The 23,185-nt window shown below is 44.9% G+C and overlaps 1 protein-coding gene across 3 annotated transcripts in view; it reads left to right on the top strand.

Annotated features, from left to right (window-relative positions):
- The window catches only part of GRHL1 (grainyhead like transcription factor 1), a 46,815-nt gene that overhangs the window by 5,694 nt on the left and 17,936 nt on the right, over positions 1 to 23,185 (top strand). For 2 of the 3 annotated variants that reach the window (XM_086875886.1, XM_086875885.1), the window contains 7 exons: positions 3,317 to 3,503; positions 6,478 to 6,548; positions 8,049 to 8,439; positions 9,199 to 9,275; positions 10,110 to 10,266; positions 10,739 to 10,850; positions 11,796 to 11,890. In XM_086875886.1, coding sequence (XP_086732012.1) covers positions 3,438 to 3,503; positions 6,478 to 6,548; positions 8,049 to 8,439; positions 9,199 to 9,275; positions 10,110 to 10,266; positions 10,739 to 10,850; positions 11,796 to 11,890 — 969 coding nt within the window. In that variant the 5' untranslated portion in view covers positions 3,317 to 3,437. Of the gene's footprint in view, positions 1 to 171; positions 293 to 3,316; positions 3,504 to 6,477; positions 6,549 to 8,048; positions 8,440 to 9,198; positions 9,276 to 10,109; positions 10,267 to 10,738; positions 10,851 to 11,795; positions 11,891 to 23,185 lie in introns of those variants that run through there. The other variant, XM_023922586.2, reaches the window with a different exon arrangement.

Genomic DNA, 23,185 nt, shown 5'->3' with positions numbered 1-23,185 from the left:
GGGGGGGGCCCGGAGGTGCAGCGGGGCGACCCCGGCGGCTACCCCGCCCCGCGGGGCGAGCGCCGGGGCTGGGCCGGCTTTGAAACCCGACACCCGCAGCGAGGCGTGGGGCCGCCCCCCGCCCCGCCGGGCCGCGCCTTAAATGCGGGCGGCGGCGGCGGCGGCCGCGCCGTCGGGAGGAGCTGCCGGGCCGAGGGAGCCGGGCTGAGCCCCCGCGCCGCTGCCCGGCGGCCGCAGCGGCCCCCATGGACTTCTACGAGGCGCATCCCTCCGGCAAGGTGGACTTCGGCAGGTAAGGGCGGCTGCCGGCGAGTTCGGCTGCGGCGACCCCGGAGTAGCCGAAACTGGGTCCTGAAAGAGTTAAACTGAGGTCGAGGTGCGTGGGTTCTCTAACTTTGTGGTGTTGTATACGAGACGTCGCCTTCAATCGGATCCCAGGCTGTGTTTAAGGACTCGGGTCTGCTGCTGCACCGTGTCCATCTGCCGACGGTGGCCGTGGACACCTAAGTGCCAGAAAATGGGGTAACTCTGGAGTGATTTGATGTCAAGAACCGATTCTAAAATTTCTATACTTTGAATGATTGGTGACTTAAATGCACTCCTTTCCTAGGGAATGTGTAGGATTTTAAACCCAACTTTTAGTTTCAACGTGCTACTTTCTAGGAAGAGGACTCTAGTGCAGCAGCTCGCTAACTCATGCCTGTGATTAGAATTTTTCATAGGTGTTTTTATTTCCAATGACACTTAGTAGATGAGGGAGCAGCAATTTGGGTAGAGGCACTTTGCTTTTCTGGCACACAGATAGATGCCAGTGACAGAAATGCTCGGTGCTGCCTCAGCGTTAGAGGTGTGTTCTGTGCAGGAGCAGACACAGCACGGCTGGCAGCTCTGAACGTCACCAGGTAAATTGCAGGCTGAGGGACAGCACGGATGGTCCTGGATCGTGAAGGAAGGAGGAGTAGTTTCTGTGGTCTGAGCACAGAATTGCAGACTGGGGAAGCCTCGCAGGCAGAGAGAGAGTCTCTGGTTTTTGTACTATTCCTCTGCTTCCACTGTGGTCACGTGGAAAGTAAAATTGCAAAATTATTAGAACTGCTGTGTGAAAATTAATTTTCTGCCTCCGCTGGAATTCTACTACTCTGTGAAGAGATCAGCATGCCAGTTACCTTCTGAAACTTGGGAAAAAAAGTTGTGTTTGCCTTCTCTTCTTAATATGTTCTCATTTTCCTGAAAGAAGCTGTGGTTCTAATGGAGTGAGTTCCTGTCAAACACTGCACTTTTATTGATGATTCTGCAGACAACTTTTTCTGTGCTTTTTTTAAGTGTCTGGGTTACCCGCAGGGCAACGTGCATTGAATTTGGGTCTTTAAATGACACAGAAATCACACAAAAATACACAGGTCTTGCATTTTCTAGGCTTCTGGTTAGTTGATGCTTTTGTTCTCGGTATTTTTGGTTCTCTGATGATTCTCCCTTCCCATGTGAGTATTGGGCTGCTGGAGGGAATCAGCTTATAGTGGTCTTGTGAGTTCAGCAAGTCTGATTTAGCCCTTTAGCTTAGCAGGGATGGATCAAGGGAACTGCACTCAGGTTACTTCAGTTGCCTTTTTCTTTGTGAGTGAGTTTAACTGGACAATTTTCCAATTTGCTGTGGATATTTGAGATTTCTTTTATCATATTGTATAAGAACAGGAGCTTGTGCGTTGTCCCTAAAGCAAATTCTGCTTTGTCTTCTGTGGGTCAACTCACTTTGATAGAAAGTAGCTGTCCTCAATACCAGAGGTATCTGCGTTTGCTGTCTGTGTCAGTGTGTACACAAGTACGTATGAAGACCTAAGGAAAGGGTTTGATGCAAGAACTTGTCTCTTTTGTCATTTTTGTTTGCTCTTCTTCCAACTACATAATACTGATTTATAGCCACGAAGTGCTCCTACAAGTCTTGGAAACTCCCACTTGCTTTCAGTGCCTTCAGCTCAGCCAAGGTGTCTGATGGCAGCTCAGTGGGGCGACTTGTGTAACTGATAAAGCATTGAATGCGTAATTTGCTTTGCAATCTTTTTGGTAGAAGGTGGTGATAAATGTAGGATACTGCTAAGCTGATTATAGTGATTACAGTATTTCACAACTTTCTATTTCACAACTTTTTGTATTTTTAGTATATTTCAGTCTCTGAGTGTATCTGGGTAAATAGATGAAAAGAAGGATTCCCTGCTAGGAAAAGGATGTGAAGGTGGTGGGGGGCTTTCTGTGGAGTTAATTGCTTTTAAATAATTATTTTTCTGTTTTAACCATGGCCAATTCACTAAAAATGTCAACTTCGGGATTATTAAGGGAAATAAAAAAGCCTCTCCTTCTCCCCCTGTCCATCTGCAGTAAACTAATGTTAAACTTGCACTGGAAAGAAAACTGAACTGATTTAAAAGTCAGATTTAAATATTGGCTTGAGCTGACTTAAAAGATGAAGCATATGTTTTACCAATACAACCAAAAAAATTTTAAGTTTTCTAGGCTGTCAGGGCAACATTTTCTACACATTTTGCTTTTGTCTGTGGACGGAATGTAGAAGTCATTTTGGAGTTTGTTGGTTCCTAGCGATCTCCAAATGTTCAGAGTAAATATATATATATATATATATATATATATATACACACTATAGCACAAAGGGAGTAACACAGATTTTTCCTTTTTCCTCACTCATATGAGTGTGTTTCAAGCTAGTGTGTTGGATTATTTCAATAGTAACCAGGCAGTAAGTTGGTTTTTTTTTCCCCCTTGTCAGAAAAAAGCACTGCCAAATTGATTTGAACTCCCCCTTACCAATTTCCCTATGTCATCTGTAGCTTCTAGGTGATGCTTTTAGATATATTCTGAGAGTAAAGATATTTGAAAGCACTGTAGAAAAGAGATGTTTCATTAATGCACATTTTCTAATGCACCTGGGAACTGTATCAGGTTGTAGCTTGGCATTTTTACATAGGATGTACTGGAGGCTTTGTAGGTGGCTGGCTAGAAAGTAACTCTTTCTGGGTTGGATTCAGAGCATGAGCAGGTCAGTTGTGCTCTTACATGGCTTTGTCTTTTTGCAGAGGCTGGTGTAATCCATCTGAGTTTGGTCAAATTAATCCTGATTTACTGTGAGCATGAGTGAGATCAGAATTAAGTTTCTAGGCTTTTTTGTGTTGACTAATCTTTGCAGTACACTGAATCAGAATATGAAGCCCATGAAACTGGGACATCTAATTTTGAAGAACTTTAGGAATGTTTCTCATATGTTCTAACAGGTGGCTTTTTTATTTCTTCTTTTTTATGATTCAAGTAAAAGACCTGTGTTGGTTCTTCAGAATGACTCTCTCTACTCTCAGAGACGTCCTTACACCAATGAAGATGAGGCCTGGAAAACTTTTCTTGAAAATCCCCTCACAGCAGCTACCAAAGCTATGATGAGCATCAATGGGGATGAAGACAGTGCAGCTGCCCTCGGACTGCTCTATGATTATTACAAGGTAGATTGGCATGGGTTCGCTCTGGTAGCCAGCAGAGCTCGTGTTCCACCTGTGGAAAAGGTGTCATTTGCTAAAGGATTTTGCAGAAGCTGTGAACAGATCACAATTAAACAATGTGGGTTTTAAATGGAAAAAAACCTAGGTCTCTCATTCTGAAAATTTGTTTTTATTTTTAGCTCTGTAAAATATGGTTCCCCTAGATCTTGATGTAAAAGTTAAGTAGCGTTTTTCTACTTTTCAACTTGAGTAGCACTTTTTCTGTTGACCCTAAGTTCTGCAAGAGGCAATGTGTTATAGAAATAGTCATAGAGAATGTCACTTTAGGATCGTATCTCTGTCTGAATATAAATATACATGGAGAAAGAAATTCCTTTTGCTCACATGATCCCTATTCTGGTGGACCTTTAGCTTTTGCTGGAGCTTTGATGTATTAATTTTTTGCTCAGCTGATACTAAGATCCAATTACAAGTTTTTGGTGGTATGTTGGGCAGAAGTGTCCACCTAAAAGAGTTGCTGTCTGCATCCCTGTAACCCTCAGTGAGCTTCATCTGCTGTAATCTGTTAATCCTTTGATAGCAGTGATTGTCTTCCCCAATGTTCGTGGTCTTCTCAGAGGCATGTGCCTTCCTAGATGCTCATAGCTGAACTGAGCAGTCAGAGCATTCTGGTCTGCATGGGGTGCGTTTTGCTGAGCTCTGTTTCCCAAATACCAAAAGTATAAACTAGGGTAGTTATCTCTAGCCAGGTCAGTGGAGACCAGCAGGCAGGGAGGGGTCCTGCTTGTGTTGAGATGTCTGTGTTACGGTGACCTGGCTCACCAGGTGGAGATGCCTGTTTTTTCTTTGCTGAGCATGCAGGAAGGCCAGGAGGCTGACTTGGCTCTCCTGCCTGGCACTTTGGCTTGTGTCTTTAAACAGTAGGGAGCGTAGTTGCCAGCCTCAGTTATGTTCTTCAAGCACTAGGAGAGATTGCCTGATGCAAACAAAACCCTTGCCTGCACTTTTAAGAGTTGAACATGTCTTACATATTGAAATATTCTTATAATGCTTGATATGGAGATTAACACTCCACACACACATACAACAAAATGCCACAGACTAACTAATGTGGATGTTATTCAGCTAATTTTGTGAGAAAACTGCCTTTCTGCTTTGTGCTTGCTATGCTTTTGGAAAAAAAAAAAAAAAAAAGAAACAACAACATGCTTTCACCAGAACAATTTTAATCCACGAGATCAATTTTGATTTCTAAACCTGTAGATTACAAAAAGAATTTTGATGTTGATCCTTCATGCTTGGCAAAGCAGAAGGGATTTGCTGTACATTAATGCCTAATTCAGGGTTTCCTCTTATGTTTGGTTATCGGTGGGTGTACAGAAAAAATTGGTGGAAGAACAGGTATGCTGCACGCTTGGGTAAAGCAGAGTGGCTGGAGGTTGAAAGATTTATTGAGGGCTATTATGGCATAATATTATAGAGGGATGACGTTGAGGCATTTCTAATACACCCCCTCTGCATATTAAAGGCAGCTGATGAGATCACCTTCCTATTAAAAAAACAAAACAGTAAAACCAAAAAACTTGTTTCCTTCCATTTGGCTACTGGGCTTGCTCAACTGTGCTTAATAAGGCCTTATAGGAAACAAATTTTTGATATAAATTATTTTGGGAGTGTTGGCCAAATGCAGCTCGGAAAACCCTTCTTTTGCTATGGCTAGTTAGTGTTGGCCTCCCAGCAGTCTCCAGCTAGAGGTTCTCCAAATTTTCCTGGTTACTATGGGAAATCTAAGAGTTCTGGGGGTTCCAGATTCTGTGTAAGAACAAAGACATAGTTTTGAGGCAGGGCTGTGTAGTGAAGAACGCTGTTTGTGTGGTGTGCCCTCAGCCTTCACATTCGTGCTGAAGTGGTGGTTCCCCACCCTGCATGTGGCAAATGGAGGCAGGATCTGAATGGGCTTCAGTAAAGGAGAGTGATGGGAGTTCACTCCTCCCTACGTACACCAGAAGAGGTTTGCTTTGCTCATTCAGGAGGTGTGATGAGGGTGACAAAAGTCCTGGGCCTTACATGTGGGTTGACAAGAGAGCTTGTGTGGGCTTGCTGTGTGGCTGAGTGGACCTGAGCACCACGGGCTTGTGCCAGCAGCTGCAAGAGCTGTTTGAGTTGCTGCAGTGCTGATTATGTGCTCCATGCACGGAACTGAGCCACCACAGCTCTAGGAGCTCACCCTCTCCTGTGTGCCTTGGTTTTGTGGTGCAGCCAGGAAAATGGCATGTGTGTGGGCATTGTTTGATTATGTGTTTTCAGGGCAAATCCTGTCTGTGACATAAAATACAAGGAGCAATACTGAGCTGTCTTAAATCCAAAGTACTGAGTACATTTTGTTTATAAAAGGTTTGATATAGTTTGGGCCAGAGTGTTTTGTGTGGCCATGCACAAATATGAGCTGTAGTATCTCAATATGCTTACTGGATATGGTGTTCCCCAGATTCCCTGATCACTGAGGAGAAAGGCAAGCCTCAAGTGGTCTTAGAGGGAATGGCATAGAAAGCACATGTCCTTGGAGAAGTGGCTGTGGAACAGCATCCTTTCATAAGCTTTGAGCTCATCCAGCAAGCTGGACTCTGCCAGCCTGCAGAGGAGAGAACCTGCACTGCTAGCAAACCTTGGGAAATCTCTTGGTCCTGCTCACCCCAGTACTGGTGCTCATGGCGATCATGGATGGATTGTTTTCTGTGCCTGGTGCTGGCAAGAGGTCAGGGTTGACACAGATGACTGAGTTGGCCACATAGGGATCCATGGGGCATCTCTTGCGGTTGGCCTGGCATCCCAAAGCCATGTGAACATGGGTAAAGCTGTAATGCAAATAATGACTGGCATCCAAAGCAGGAGTTCCTTAATTTGACCAAATTTTAAGGAGCTAATTTTTTTTGTATGAGAGGAAGAATTGAATTATAGTATGTCTTCAATTTCCCAGGTTCCAAGGGAGAGGAGATCTTCAACAGCTAAGCCTGAGGTAGAACATCCTGAACAAGACCCTAGCAAAAGGTATTATTTTTTATTATTGCTTCTCTATTTCCTCCCTTCCCTCCTGGACCATTAAAGCTGCTGAAAGAAGGTAACTTGCTGCATTGTGGTGATGTGCTGGAGGAGAGAAATTGTTGGCTTTTACTCTGTGGCCCAGATTTCGATGTTGCCCCAGAAACAGGATGGGGACTGAACCATGGTGTGGGGAGTTGAGGCTCAAACTGCTGCTCAATGCCATCTGTCTGCTTTTAGTGTGCTGATGTTATATAGTCAGCCTGGCAAAAGCTGCTCTCTAACATTAGGCACAGCCTGGTAGCACAGGCACTCCCCCAGGCTGCGGTCACTGGGGACACTTTCCTTTTTTCATGCAGTAACTTCAGTTGCTTTCTGCTGATTTTTGTTCTCAGGTACCAGTAGAATTGCTGTTTCATGCATGGGCCAGCTGGGAATGACTTCAAAGTGCTTGTGATTTGGTTTTTTATTGTTTGGGGACTTCCTTTATATCCTCTGGAACTTTGTATCTTTCTTCCTCTACCTGTCTGCCTTCTCTTGTGCCTCCCAAGCAGATGATACTGATTAGGTGAATATAACAAATGGGAGGTTTACTCAAGCCAGGCTTCCACTCCTACCATCCTCTTCCTTTGGACAAACTAGAATGCTTTAAGGACCTGAGGTGAGGTTTTGTGGTCTGGCTGAGCTGATTGATTGACTTGTTGTTGAGTAGAGCAGGCTGGTTCCCAGCCATGTGTTTACACTGCTCCTCTTGAACCAGATTGGGTCTCACACTGATCCATCACCAAACAGGGGAAGAAAAGGTGGCTAGTTTTCTGCCAGCCAGGCAAACTCAGCTGGCTCACCAAGGAGACAGGGGAATGTGAGAATTGGTGTAAAGGAAAGGGCAGGACCACTTTGTGGGGAGGGAGAAAGGGAGAGCCAGCTGACTTAGTGGCTACTAGCTATGAGGTCAGCTCAGCCACAGATCTGTGTTGTCCTGACAGAAATGAGTGCGGTGGGGTGGAGAGCAGCAAGTTATGCAAACCACTCCCAGGAGTCTTGGTGCAGATTTTCTTGGGAGGTTGTGCATGAAGTGAGGGGTGTAATTTTCCTATTAGCGCTTCCCAGGGGTGTGCAGTCCTGGGGCAGAGGAGCAGCAGCCTTGCTGTTAGTCCTTCTCCCTCTGCCGTAGAGCAGCTTCGTGGAGCCTGTGTGCGCCAATGTGCAGTGGGAAGTGCTTAGTTTTGGACTGCTGCTTTCCAAGCAGTAAGGATCTGGGCTGTGAACCTCACCCTTTGCTCCAGGGTAATTCATCTCCAAGGTGGGATGGTTAGCAGTGGGATAAGAGTTAAGGGTTTTTTTTAAAAAATAGTTTCTCAGCTTTTCAAGTTTGGATTGAGCTGTTCTTCACAAGCAGGAGTTTGTGTCAGCTGTGCTTGTCCAAAAGGCTGAAAAACCTTTCTAGCTCTTGTTTAATGAGAAAATAAACTGTATCATTTATGCCTGATTTCTTTTTGCCCTTTTAAGGAACAGCATCCCAAACGTGACAGAACAGTCACTCATTTCTGCTGGAGAAAACAGAGTCCAGGTTCTGAAAAATGTGCCTTTCAATATTGTCCTTCCACATACCCCCCAGATGGGCATGGACAAGCGAGGCCATCTCACCACCCCTGACACAACGGTCACCGTTTCAATTGCCACGATGCCCACCCACTCCATCAAAACGGAGACGCAGCCCCATGGCTTTGCCGTGGGCATCCCACCAAGCGTGTACCACCCCGAGCCGCCTGAGCGGGTGGTGGTCTTCGACAGGAACCTCAATCCTGACCAGTTCAGTTCCAACACCCAGCCTCAAAACTCCCAGAGGCGAACACCAGACTCCACCTTCTCGGAGACTTTCAAGGAGGGTGTGCAAGAGGTATCAAGAGAGGCAGTTGCTCTGTGTGTGTGTGTGTCTTGATCTGGATGGAGAGATCCAGTTCCATCTTTAACTATTCTTGTTACATAAGTCAGAAATCAGTCCAGTGGCTTAGACATAGAAAACTTTCTCGGAAAGGTGCATAATTAAAACTTAGTAAATAAAACCTTCATAACATCAAATCATTGTCAAAAGCAAATGACTAATCTTACTGGTGATAGAAGCTTTGGCTTGCAGAGTGTGGAAATAGTTATCTCAATCCATAGAGCCAGGTTTTGCAAGAGTTCAGCACTCAGTGGTGCCTTTGCAGGTACCAAGCTGAAGTGACTGTATGTAAGGTTTCTTATTGCCAGTTTCTAGGTGTGGTATGTGTCCATGGAAAACAGCTGGATTATGTAGGGGCCTTGAGTGAGAAAATCTGTGTGTTTTGTTTTATGATGCCAACTGAAAATAGCAGCGTAACCATGTTTTGATTTTTAAGCCAAACCTCAAGGAGCTGTGTAGCTGTGCCCTTTGAGATTTGGGAAAACGTTAAAATTTTGCCTTAAGCTGACTTGGAAGGCTCACGAGATGTTGTGCTTAGTTGACACCCAAAAGGTTTAGATTAAAACACTGTTCAAGTGTCCTGTTTGTTCAAACCAAAATTCAGTTGTTCTCTGGTGAGCAATTTGCCTGACAGAAGTTCTGTGGTAAGGAGTATTTATTTAATACTGACTTTTCTTGTTGCTGCAGTGTTAATTGTTGTTTCGTCTACTCCAGGTTTTCTTTCCTACTGAGCTGAATCTCCGAATGGCCAACATGAATTCAGAAGATTATGTTTTTGACAGCATTTCTGGGTAATGATTTAAGGTCCCCATTTGCCCATATCCTCCTATTCTCTTAGTTGTCCATGAACAAACAGTACAACTCATGCCAATTTGCACCGAGTCATAGTTGGATTTGGTGGGGACCTGTGGATCTCAAACCCACAATTATGTCTGCTTATTTGAATTTCACAGTTGAAAATTGTGGGTTTAAATATACAGTTGTATCTTTAAAGAACAGTTGTATCTTTAAAGAAAACAAATACTTTAAGGAAAACTACCTGCAAGGTTGGAATTACCACCCAGCTTCAGTTAAGGTCCTTGCACCGTCTGTGTCCCATGGGAATGTGCAGTGCTGTCTGGGAGTGGTCTGTGAGTTTGCTTTCAGCTGTGCCCTCCTCCCTGGTCTGCCTGTCTTGCTCTCAGTCTGCTGGAAATCTACAGCAGAAATAGGAAAAATAAAACTCTGAACTCCAGAGGCGGGGAGTAAATTAGCTGTTTGATAGTTGCAGTTGACCAAGAGGGTGCTGGCCACTGAGTAGGTTATTAGTTTGTGATTTTAATTAAATTGCTAATAGATACTTTTCTGTTCCGTGAGAGCAGCTTGCTGCTCTCAGCCTGAATTGGGACCTTCCAGTCTTGCCTGCTGATGTGTCTTAGGATTTAGCTTGCCAAGAACTTCTCTTAAATGTTCATTCATGAAGGAAATGGTTGAAGAAGGGGCTCATCCTGTTTTGCAACTTCTTTGCCTGTTGATGGCTTAATGAGTCAACTAACGACTTTGGAATTTCTCCAAATTAAATGTGGAACGTTTAATCAGCTTTCCAGGAAAATGCCTTAGCAATCACTACCCTCTTCACTCTATAGGAATAACTTTGAATACACTCTGGAAGCCTCCAAGTCCCTCCGACAGAAGCCTGGGGACAGCACAATGACTTACCTGAATAAAGGTCAATTTTACCCAATCACGCTGAAAGAAGTCAGCAGCACTGAAGGAATCCATCACCCCATCAGTAAAGTCCGAGTGAGTGACAGCACTTGTGGTTTCTTGGGAAGGAGGGTGTGTATGATGGTAACCTTAAACTCTCCCAGAGTGCAGTAATCTAGACCAGAGCACCAGCATAAAGGCCAGCTTACCTGTGCTCTTACGTCAGTGTTCGTTCCTTTGCTGTCCACCTACTGCCAGACCAACCCATCCCAGCTCAGACTGTTAAGAAGTGGTGTCAGCACTTGTGTAAAGGTGATGCAACACCTGGAATGAGATCCTTGAGTTCTAGTTAGAAGAGCAGTTCTGCTCATCTCTGTTTATGACCCAGAAAGTGCTGTTGTCTGCCTTCCTGTTTGGCAGTGGTGTGTCTCAAGTGGAAAAGTCTAAAGCTCCAAACCAAAATGTACTCTCTGGCCTTTTCTCTATTTCTCTTTTCTCTTTCATGGTTTGTTTTTGTTTTTTTTTTTGTTTGTTTGGTTTTTTTTAATCTTTCCCTCTCTCCTTTCAGAGTGTCATTATGGTTGTGTTTGCTGAAGACAAAACAAGAGAAGATCAGCTCAGGCACTGGAAATACTGGCATTCAAGACAGCACACAGCCAAACAAAGATGCATTGACATAGGTAAGGAACACTCTCATTGCTGATGTCAAACTTCAGACCTAATTCCTTGGCAAGGTTCAGTTTTCTGCTAAAGATTTGATTTTTTAAGGAACTTCTGAATCACTTTCTCTGCTATCCATAGCTTTGCTGAAAGCCCAGAGATGGTTTGTGATTGCTTGGAGCTAATGCTGTAGCTTTTAGGACTCATTAAAGAGGCTGATTTTTTGGAGGATTTTGATTGGTGGGGTTTAGGGTATTGTACTGGGAGATCCAACAGTCCCTTCCAGACAACAGGTTTTTTTAGAATGTCCTGGTGCTTGTAGCTAAATCACAGCTTGTGGTCACAGTGGCTGTCCTAAATACTGTGTTTCTTCAAAGGACAAGATCCTTGTAGAAATACCTCAAGACTAATGATCCTCCTTCCCACAGCTTTGCTCGCAACTCGTCTTTGGTACATGTAAAAAAAGAAAACACTGCAAATTTCCACTTGCCTCCAGACAAGGCTGGGGCTGGCTGGGTTCCAGCCTTCTCTGGCTGAAGGCTGGGTTACTCCTCGTCCCTTCCTTCTGTGAATCAAAGCAGGGATTAATCACTTGGCACTTAAAGCAGACGCGCATGCAAATCTTTGTTTGTTATTGAAGGAGTTTTATTGAGAGCTTATGTCCTTGCCATACAGGGTAGAGTTTCCCGCACATAGCAGGTTATGATACAGAACACCTGATATTTAGGATCTGCCTTTCTCTCTAAGAGTTTCTAGTTTAGAATTTTTGCAAGTTCCATTTTGCTTCCTCTTGTTTGTTGGGGTTTTTTTTTGTGAGAACCATTTCTAGCCTCTTTCAACATCCATTCCTAAGGTACAGTTCAGCTTTTTTTGCCCCCAAGGGGCTGCTGAAGAATTAGTTTCTGGCTGTTGCACCTGATTAAGGACTCGGGTGATATCTTCTCTTGAACCCTTCTTTCTGACAGCTGACTACAAGGAGAGCTTCAACACCATCAGCAACATTGAGGAGATCGCGTACAATGCCATATCCTTCACCTGGGACATCAATGAGGAAGCAAAGGTGTGTGACCACGATTGTATTTCCTGTCCTTTTAGCAGATTCAGGGGCTGGGGGAAGGGAAGGGTGTGTGGCCTACCTGGTGATTAGCATGTAACAAGTTTGTTTACGCTCTTACATTAGGCAAAACCTTCTGGCTATTTCTTAAGAGGTTTGCATGTGCAACTGGGAGGGCTTTGCAACTGCTCTAGGGCGCTTGGCAGAAGGGCCTACCTGAGAGACAAGTACTGACAGAAGGAAGCACTGAGCGTGTCCCGAGCCGATGGAGTGGCGCGGGAGGTGTGATGGAGCGTAGCTGGGCTTGGCACCGGGCGCAGCCTCCCCCAGCATCCCCGCAGGAGGTGGGGGGCAGCTCAGGCTCCAGCCATGGGCTTGCCTTCCACCAAAGAGGGAGCAGCTGTAGCCTCTGAGCTCACAAAGCATGCGTTGCTTAAACCGCAGATCCCAACACCCAGTGACCTATTTCAAACTAGAACAACCTCCTGGTGAACTCTGGTTTGATCTTTCCTCAGAACTGTGGGTACTTTTGTAGGTGTGTAAGTACAGGAAGCTTTCCTAGCTAGAAGCTAACTGCAGCTGTTTGAGCCACTCTGGCTTCTGGAAAAGGCTTGTACATCTTCTAGGTTCAAGGAAAGCAGGTCAAAGTGTGGAGCCAGCTCAGTTCTAAAGGCATTCTTCACTGGTTAGTTGCTGGAGTCAAAGTGAAGGAGTTTTCTTTTGAGAATTTCATTACTAACTGGGTTTTCTTTAAAAACTGGGAATGGTTTCTGTCTGTCTTTGGTGACTGGCTGTTTCCTTGGCAGTGCTAGTAACTGGTACCAGCAAGCAGTACCAGTGGTCACCAGCATCATGGGGAAAACCACTGATGGCTGCAGAGTGCCTTGTCTAGGGAGAGCCTGGCTTGGGGGGACGTGGGACCTCTCAGCAAAGAACACAGGTCCTTTTCTGGAGCTGTGTGTGCTTCCGCTCTGCCAGAGAAGCAAGGGCTGGTGTCGCTGGATAGAGCTTGCAGTCACCACAAACTCTGCTCTGTCCTGCACAAGGGCTGTGGAGAAAATGTTGTATCGGTACTGCCGTTAGGTTTCAGCTCTGTGGGAGAAGTTTGGGATGCATAGCAGACAGCAGTAGGAGCTGTGTGTGTGCTGCTGCTGAAAGTACTGCTTTGCACTGTGTGGGGCATTACTTGTGAGGCTGGTGTTGGGTGCCAGGATTCCCTTTTCACCAGATTTGACTTCAGTCAGTTTGAAAGGGCTGGCAGGGAGGACCTTATCTGCTGGAGGATGCTAAAAGGCTGACTTGAGTTGTAAAACATGAAGCACTTCACTTTGTGAACAAACAGAAGAGCTGTCAGGAGTCAGTAAGTATTATCCTGCTGCCACAGCCCATCAAACATTTAACAAACCCAGGTAGTCAGTGTCTATGAGGTATGCAAAGGCTTAGGATTTGCACACAGGGTGGATCATGCAGACAGAACAATACAAAGTCCTCAAGGAGCTGGAAGCACTTTCTGCAGCTGCCTCTCTGCTGGCTGAGCCACTCTGCAGCAGCAGGGATGGGCCACTGACCCAGGAGCTCACAGCTGGTGATGAGAACTTTGTGGCTGCCCCAAGGAAAGCCATGCCTTCCTACCTGGTGGTTATTGCTAAGTTACTCTACAGACCTCTGATGAGTAGTTTCAGTCTGTAATGAAATTGCCAATAGCATCTTGAAAAGATCTAAGGACCCTCATGGTGATATTTTACCTTGAGGCTGAACTTTGTGGGATGAAGTGGTGTGGGGAGCTGTAAAACAGACTGGTTTTTGGCTACAGAGGCAAATTTGCTTCCAGATTAATGATCTTAGTGTGTGAGAGTCCAGGTTTATATGAACGTTGAGAGGGGACTGTTGATACCAAATGTGCAAGCCTTCACTCTTGGGATCAGAATCATATTAAGACAAAAATACTTTTGACTTCAGTATCTAAAGAATTGGCATTTTTAGTAAGTGCTCCATGTGCTTAAGTGTCTGTTTTACTTCATTTTTTCCCTGAGTGGATGTGTTTTGTCAATGACTGAATTTCTCACCAGAAGAGCTGCAGTTCTTTCTCAACTTCTGTGATCTTATCAGGAGATGTCTGAGCCAATTTCAACAATTTTTATTGCATGGTTCATTTACCTTGTATGCTCTTGCTCTCTCTTTTCCTTTCCCTCCCTGCCTCCCAACCCCTGACAGCAGTTTTAAAGTATATGAAGAAAGCAGGGAATAGATAGAGCTGAGTGTCTGATGTTACAGAAATTCCTTCACAGTAATAAATACAATGTTTTAAACTTAATAACAGCAGAAGTGTTGCATAGACAATATGTTTAACCAGCCAGCAAGCCTTGATCATTAGAAATTTGCTTCCTGAGTCCTGGAGTTACCTGGACCACAGCCAGGTGATTTTTTCTGGGCTTGCTGCTTCTTCCATTTCCCTCTTGCTTTTGCTTTCAGCTTGCTGTGGAAATGATTTGATCCTGTTCAGCCATGTTAAATGGGAGGTGATGAGGCTCTGTGTCAGGGATTTCGGATGTAGTTACTCATTTGGATACGCAGAGCGTGTCAGATTTAAGGCAGAAATAGCATGTTATCACAAGGAGTTGCCCTTAGCAGCTCCAGGACCAGGTACTTGCCTTCTTATGGGGATGTACAGGAATACTGCACCTCTGCCACTGTTTCTGTTCAGGAGGGTGTCACCTGCCTGAGAGTGCTTTGCCAGTGCCCTTGGGGCACTGAGGCACTTTAGTAAACTGCATCATTCTGGTGAAGAAACGCTCTTTCATACAAATCATGCGCTCCTTCTGTAGCGAAGAAAATGGTGTGAATTCTGTAGCTGTGGATTTGTGGGACACAAAAAGGATGTTTGAGATGGGCTCAGTAACAAGTATTTCCCATTCCCTGTTGCATTGTGCTGGGAGAGCTGAGAGCATGGCCAGGGCTCTGGTCACTGGACACATCAGACAAGCCTGGCTCTGCACGGCTGGAATTGTCCCACAGCTGCCTGTGTTGGTGTGCTGTTCGTGAGCCCTTGGGTGTAGAAACCAGGAGTATTTCATGCATGACAGACGCTTCCCACTCTGGGACCTGACCGTGTCTGTGGATTTCAGAGCAAATGTGCTTCTCTCTGGCAGCTCCCCTCTGCCCTCTTCTGTTGTTTTGGGACATCACAGGAGCTGCTGGAAGCACCCGCTGCATAGCAGAGGCTGGTTTAAGTATTTTCTGATCTTTGCAAGAGTGTTCAAGCTGGAAAAGGGCCCAGGATTCAAAGCTTCCTTGGTCTGAGACAGTGAAGGGAGCAGAGGGTGGGGAGGAAGGCCAGGCTTCGAAAGAGGCAACCTGCCCTGAAGTGGTGCGGTTATGATTTGAAGAGGAGTGAGGTCAGGATTAGAAAGTTTGTCAGGAGACACTGCAGAATGTGGAAGCAGTGATTCAGGTGGGCTTTCAGATACCTGTATTAAGAGGTGAGGTCTGATCCCATCACCTGGCAGAGCAGGGGAAGGGAATAGTTGAATGAGGAGACAGTCATGTTTTGTGAGAAGAAATGGGAAGAGGGTGGACTAGAAAATTAGTTTATGAACTGGTGAGTTGTTGAATGGGGTATTTAAGAAAGCCAGTGTAGCTACTCAATCAGGAGGCATCCTGCTTGAGTGGAAGCATGATCGGATGGGTCTGATGAGATGTGTAACTGATACTCACTTGCATGCAACAGGTAATGCTGGAGTTACCCTGAGGCTTCTGGAGACTTCAAACAGTTTCCCACCCCATGATGGATGTCTGCCGTGGGCAGACAGTCAAGGTGGGGTTCTTCTCCTGCAAAGAAGCTTTTAGATGTCTGAACACAGGCTCGTCATCTTCTGCGTCTATGACTTCATTAAGGACAAGGTGTCTAGAGCTGGGATGCAGCTTTCTCTAGAGAGAGGTGTCTGCCCCTTCTTGTTGACTGAGCAGGCTTGCCTGTCTTTGAAATATGGGGATGTTGGAAGTAGGGAATAGGAGTCCTTGCAGGCCTTTCTGTGTCTTTGTCCCCCATGTCAGTCAGAAGAAATGGTTGTTGGTTCAGGTCATGAGTTTTTGAGGCAGAGATCCATCTCTTTCCCAGGTCTGTACAACATGGCAGGCTCTTCTTTTCTTGGTTGGTACCTTATAATGGTCTTTTAATGAAAATTGCCACTATGTGTGTAGCTAAATGCACATTTCATACTGCTCTTCATAATGTTGGTCGTTGTCCTGTTATCTCTGCTATATTAACCGTTAGTCTGTGAAGCAAATTCTGTCCCTTAACTCTGGCCTGGGGACATGGCCTGCTCTCAGGTCAGTGGCAGTTGAACAATCTGGACAGATTGGTTTCCCCAGGGTTAACTGGCTTTGCTGGATCCTGCATTGCTCAAATCCTGTCTGAGCTCTTGCCTTGTGGAGCAGGAGGGTTGGGGCCTCTTGTCTGCACAGTGACTGCAAGAGCCTCCCTGCCTGTTTCTGTAGCTCTTGACAGGGCAAGGATCCTGCCCTTGTGCTGGGGCACCCCTTCTGTACTTCCCAATGGGTCCCTTCTGAAACACTGCATTGCTTCCAGCAGCTCCCAGAGAAGGGCCCCCATGGAGGTCTTTGGTCTGGCTTACTTTAGGCTGGGTAATGGGACTGTAGCCAAAAATGATGTCACTGCACATTAAGGGTTCTATTGTCCTCCTACTCCTTCCCTCCAAAAAAAAAAAAAAAAAAGGCATTGTAAGCCAGATGCTCTGTGTGAAAAGACCCTTTCTACTAAAAGGGAATACATGGAGAGAGTGTAAAAGGCATTCTGAACTCAAGAATATCATGACAGAGTTTTTTGCTGCCCTTTCACTACAGGGAAGATGCTGTGGTGTCTTTTAAGTGATGCCCTGAATGACAAAGCAATTAAACAGTGCTTTTTTTATTACTTCTTTTTTGTCCAAGAAGAGTGGAATGGTCCTAATATTATGGCAATTTGCGTCTAATTTGGGATAGCCTTTTGAAGCAGAAAATTTGGCAATGAGGGTGGTCTTCTTGGCAGATCCTCCAATGTGTTGGCAAGGTTATTTTGTTTAGAGGAGTTCAGTTTTTGGAGAGGGTGGATTTCTTGCTGCAACTTGAAGTGAGGCTGGGTGGTACACCACTGATTTATTTTAAGAGCTTATTCTAGCATAATCCTCCCTTGGTGTTCACTATAGGAAGAATTTCAACTTTTTTGATTGATGAATATTGCGTACATTTATATGGATGCCATTCCAATGAAGCAGCAGTCATATGCCTCATTAAAGAAGGTGTTGTCACCTTCAGCAGCATTGAGGAGGTACAGGTTTGACTAGTTGGAAATGAAACTATGAAATGTGATGAGTCAAACATACTTAAGGGAAAGAGATTGGTGTGCAGCCAAGGCTGCAGACCACAAATACTTTGTGGCACAGGTACACGCAGCCTTTGGAGCAGTGGCATAGGAAAGTCATAGCAAGTATTGCTTACCTGCCTCTTAACACTGACCTCTCCCTACTCTGTCCTGGGTTTTCTGGAAAACAAGCATATACTGCCCTTGATTTACAAGAAGCAAGTTTTCAACTCAGTATTTCTTCTGAATTTGGTGTCCCAAGCCTCTGGTCTTCCAAGTACAAGCTCACAGGATGTTTCCCAAAGCTGAAAGGAAAATCTCCTGACATTAGCTTTTCTATAGAGAAAACTAGGAGGTGATTTTTTTTTTTCTTTTTCCTTTTCTCTATTCCTTTTTTTTTCTGATGGCAGCTTTTTCTTCTTAGCCATTTTTGTGCCTTTATAGACTTAGTTCCCTATTTTGTGTTGTTTTGTCATGTTTCAGCTTTTGTCATTGTTTTGGAGACTCATGTTGTTGTTGATGGGGGGGGTGCATTAGGCTTGGGTTTTTTTGGGGTTTTTTTTGTTGTTGGTTTGGTTTCTTTCAACATATTGTCACTACTTTTGCCAAACTGCTGTTTTTACTTTCTTTCCACCAACCTAACAAAATCTGGCCCAGCAGCTTTATCTTATCAAAGCATGGGGTGGGAGGAAGCATCAGTAGGACTGGGAACCATTATCCCCAGGTTTCCCAGGTGTTGTAAGCAGAGACATTCCTATATTTCCTTGCCTCAGAACAGGTTGAAATAACAATCAGCACTGCTCTTTGTGAACAGGAATATGTATTTTCGTTTCATTACCATTCCTTTTTGTTTTGCTGATGAAGTGAACTTGCTAGGAGGATGTTCTTTATTTGAAGGTGGATTGTATTTCCCAGTTGTAATTTCTTGATGTGCTGTGGGACCCATGATGGCCTCTATGTCAGTCACCTAAATTGGGATTGGTGGGTTTGAATGCAAACTAACTCTCCTGGGCTGCAAGCAGGATGGTGCTGGGTCTGCCCGAGCGGAGCTGGAGCGGATGCAGTGCTATCACCCATCTGCCAGACAAGCCTTTTTTGGAGCATCCGATCCCAAAGGCAGGAGGCAGCTGAGGAACCCACAGGTGCATGAATTGCCCAATTTTTTTATCTCTTTCCTGGCTCACCTCCTGCTGATGCAAAACCTGTGGTGCGTGTGGGAGGTGAAGAAACGAATGTGAGAGCAGTAAGATTAGCCACCTCTCAGGTGATCTTACCAAAGTGTGGGTTTGGGGTTTTTTTTCTTTTAAACACAGAAGAGTCTTCCCAGCACTGCTTTCTTAGGACATGCCTTCGTGGATGTGTGCAGGCAGACCTGTGCTTGCCCTGCCCGCACTCGAAGCTGCTTGGCTCTCACCCAGAGCCAATCTTGGAAGCCGCATAGCTACACTGGCACAAAGTAGTGCCCAGGCTGACAGCTCTGCCTCTCAGAAGGGCTTGGAACCCTGCTGGTGTACTTCATAAGGCTTTTGGACTGGAGATGTTTTGTATCCAGCCAGCTTGCAGCGTATAGGAAACATATGGGACAAATCTTTAGAAAATACTTTTTTTTTTGGTCCTTGCTGTTTAGATTTGTCCGAACCTTTAGAGGAATGGTATGATTTCAGCTGTCAACATTGAAATTACAAACTTTGAGCTTCCAGTAAATTTTTCTTTATGGGAGGGGAAGACACTGCCTTTGTGTGAGAAAAATGGTCTCTAGACCCACTGTAATCCCTTTGCCTACTGTGTTTTGGGCATAACATTAAAACTATTTAGCCAAGGTCAAGAAAAGCAGTATCCAACTGCATTCCCTGGAAAGAAGCTCATTGCAGTTTAGCCTGTCTCTGGTTGTTGTGTTGTAGGCTCCAAACTCTGTATTCTGTACAAACACAGTCATCCAAAATCAAAAACATCCTGACAGTTGTAAGTTGAATATAACATAGACTGAAGATAATATAGCCTGGAAAGTGTTCTATGAAGACGGGCTGAAAAGTTGAGCCTAAAGAAGAGATGGCTCTGGAGAGATCCTAGAACACCTTCCAGTACCAAAAGGAGGCCTAAAAGAAAGCAGGAGAGGAACTTTTTGCAAGGGCTTATAGTGGTACAGAGCAAGGGTGAATGGCTTCAAACTGACAGATTCAGATTAGGTGTTAGGAGGACATTCTTCAGTGTGAGGGTGCTGAGGCACTGTAACAGGCTGCCCAGAGAAGCTGTGGATCCCTAATCCCTGGAAGTGTTTAAGGCCAGGTTAGATGGCATTTTGAGTCTTTCTGGTGAAATGGTGTCCCTGCCCATAACAGGGGGACTGGACTACACGATCTTTAAGGTTCCTTCTAACCCAAACTGTTCTGTGGTTAAAATGAGAGGCTTTTGTGTACTAATGTGAGAAAAGAGCTTTAGTTTTTAACTGAATTCTCAGTAGAGAAATAAATATCCAATGGACTTGGATTGCTGAGTAATATCTTAATCCTTTGGACACAGAAATATAAAGGATCATAGATAGGAGGAGATAAATACCATTTACCTGCCTTCTCTTGAAATGAAATAAATGTGGAGCAAGGTGATCAGCCTGGAAAAGTCCCAAGTCTGCCTGTGTAGGTCCTTATCCAGAAGAATGTACAAGTCTTTGCAGGATAGTGTTACCCTTGCCTGTGATTGCTCTGACTAGTCAGAGTTCATGGTGTGCTAAAGCAAATTGCTCCCTATGGCCTGTGGCAGCCCCAGCTGCCATAGGTGAGAACCTACACTGCTCCTTTCCAGCTGGACAGATGAGCCTGCAAGAGGTGACATTTCATCTAAAGCTGCTGCATATGTGGCCTTTGGACTCATCAGAATTGCTAGTGCTTTTTGTGTGACAAAAGAGTACGGTGTCCAAGATAAACGGAGGAGAAGAGGTCTGGGTATGCAAGCCTTCATTTAAAAAAGGCATCTTTCATCTCGCTGACAGAGAGGTTCCTGCAGCACTTTGATTGCCCTTTAATTATGTCTGTTTTTCCTGGTTTGTTTGAAAGGCAGATCTTGTTAAAAAAAGGTGCTGTGTGGAAAGAACTTGGCTGTCTCTGCTGCCCTTCCTTGAGGGCACACAGCAGAGCTGTCGGATTAATTTTTTTCCTGCGTTATTAAAATGGAAGATTGTTTCTTGTGGATTTGAATGTAGGCACAGTGTGTTTCTCCCACCTTAGGTGAGGAGGGGCATGAGGGGTCGGTTAAAGCAGACAGAGAAGTCATGAGGTCTGACTTCTTCCCACGCTAACTTTCAGCATGATCCCAGAGGAGGTGCTTTAATCCTTCTGTCTTCAGTCTTTTGTTGTGTGCAGCTGGGCTGCCCCAAAGGCTGCAGGAAACCAAGCATGGTGTTGGGGAAAGGAGGCTCTAAAGTGTTGGGGTGAATGCCAGGTGTGGGAGGTCAGCAGTTTGTAGCAGCTCACAGTTTTCATGCTCTTTGATTTAATCTGAGATGCCACCATTGTGGAGCCATTTGCTTCAATGAGTATCTCAGCTTTTGTTAAAAGGAGTTAGGAAAAGCCTTAGGAGCCTCCTCCTTAGGAATTAGGAAAAGTGGAAAAAATCAACAGAAAAAAAGGGAAAATAAAGCCTGTCTTTGGTTAGAGAGAAAAGCCTGGCTATCTGATAGCCTAGATATAAGTAGTCAAATATAGACTAGAGGGTCAGCTGCCAAGCAAGCAAAATAACTCAAAAACAGGTTTCTAAATCCTTTTACAAATCTCAGTTTTAAAGAAAATCTGCATAACTTTTGAGGGCTTGACTCATGTTTGTAAGTGCCCAGGCTTGACAATGCTCTATTTTTAAGTGCTGTCTTTATGTTGAATCTTGGGAGGTGAGATGAAAATGCGTTTTTTTTAAAAAGTAACAACAAATCTTAATATAGCTGAGAATGCGGAACTGCCCTTGGAAAAATAGGTTGGACACATGAAAAGGAATCTTGCTCAGCAGGCTGAAGACGCAGAGCAACTTCTGCGGTTACGTTTTTCTTTCTTCTGGCAATTTTGGGGTGGGGATGTAGCTGATGCAGTCACTTGGCCTTACATTTCATTTCTAATGTAAGTCAAATATTCCTGTACATTAAGAACCTGACTGTAACTGTCTTAGCCCACTGGAAAAGCTGTTTGCTAAAATACTGTTTTGTGAAACTTGAGGTAACCTGAAGTTGCTCAAAAATAGGAGTTACAGGATGGGTCGAGAGAAGTAGATGATGTTCCTTTTGAATTGAAGTGGTTCAGTACAAAAAGGAGAGGACAGGCTGTCTCGTTGTTGCTTCAGAGACGTGATTAGGTTTTAGTTGTCATCTCCTGCCTAGAGTCCTGAAGATTTAAATGGCATGAAAATGAAGTCAGCTGCTTAAATCCAAAGCTAATCAAATGAGGAGACTCTAAAGTAGGAGGATAATCTTTGTCATCTGACAGGCAATCCTAAATTCCCATGGGATACCTGTGCAGCTCTGCTGTAGTAATACGTGTCTGTTGTGCCGAGACCAACTCTTCTACCTTCAGCCCAGCGGGCTTTGTGTGGCTGGTAAGCTGTAAAAACTGAAAACATGAACTTGTAGTCTCAGAAGAGAGGTGACACCATGTGCTAGAGAACTGCTGATGCTGCACACAGAATCTTCTGGTGTGAAACTCATTTGAGGGATTTCACAGAAATTTTGAGGTGGTGGTGGACCTGCTGATGTGGCTGCTTGGGCATGTTTTTCTAGAAGAGTGTAGTCATTTTTTCATACAGAAATGGATTGAGTGAATATTCAGTGTAGGTAAATTTAAAATATAAAAATATGCAAATGCCAGAGTTGAGGATCTTTTAAAAAACAAAACCCCTGCTCAGGGAACACAATTATTCAGGCTGTGCATACATCTGATTACCAAACTCCCAAGCTGGTGAGAGCAGCTCTTCAAACTCCTTGAAGCTTTCCCCCAGGGTGAACTAGCACTGCAGGCAAAATACCCTTGCAAAGCCGAAGGTAGCAAAAAGGGAAGCAGGGTGGATAAAAGCAGGCAAAGCCATCCTTTGGGTTAGTCTGGGGAAGACTCTGAAGAGCTCATTTTAAAATAATTTTCCTTACTGTGATTTGAGATGTATTTAATGCTTTCACAAAAAGTTACCTTGGAAGAACACAGCTTTGGGGTGCTGGGACACAGGCTGGAGGGTGAGCAGGCACTGAGCACCAGCTCACCTTGCGTCCTGTGTGTGCTCCTGGCTGCTGCAGAGGCAGCAGTGTGAGTCAGAGGCTGGGGCTCTGCTGACCTGCTGTGCTGGCCTGGGTTGGTGGTGTTTCACACATTCCATGTCCCTTGGCACAGCAGGACTTGGTGGGGACACTGGAATTGGAATCTCTGGGATGGTGTGTGCACGGGGCTGTTTGCTGTACAACTGTGCTGCCCTCTCAGGGCACAGGGGCTGCAGGAAACAGCATGTGAATCCTCAATGTTCAGACAGGTTTTTATGAGAGAAGTCCCTCACCTGCACTATTTTGCCTCCCTGCCCTGGCTCTTTATACAGCTGTGGTGGAGAAAAAACAATGGTTATAAACTATCACCAGATCAGGGTTTTATGTTTCCGTCTCCCATCATTGTTAAAACTGGTAAAGGATGTTGCAGAACGTGTACGAAGAGGACCTTGATAAGCAGCACTTAGCAAAGCCAGAGGCTGTAGCTTTCCCAAGCCTGTGTAAGCCTCTGCAGCTCCGGGAGGTGGCATCAGCTCACTGCCGAGACTCAAGTGGTGCTGGTAGAATCACCACTGAGCGATCAGGTCCTGCGATGGTGCTCATGCAAAATCTCTGGGAAGGTGCTTCTGGCTCCCAAGGCTTTGATTATGTTTTAAAGCGGTGACTTCCCAGACTTTATTCTTCAGGCAGAGAGGAGAGAAGCTCTTTGCAGGTCTTGGTG

Source organism: Cyanistes caeruleus, chromosome 2, assembly GCF_971803275.1.
Source record: "Cyanistes caeruleus chromosome 2, bCyaCae1.hap1.1, whole genome shotgun sequence".
Taxonomy (NCBI): Eukaryota; Metazoa; Chordata; class Aves; order Passeriformes; family Paridae; genus Cyanistes; species Cyanistes caeruleus.
This window is presented reverse-complemented; position numbering and strand designations above follow the sequence as displayed.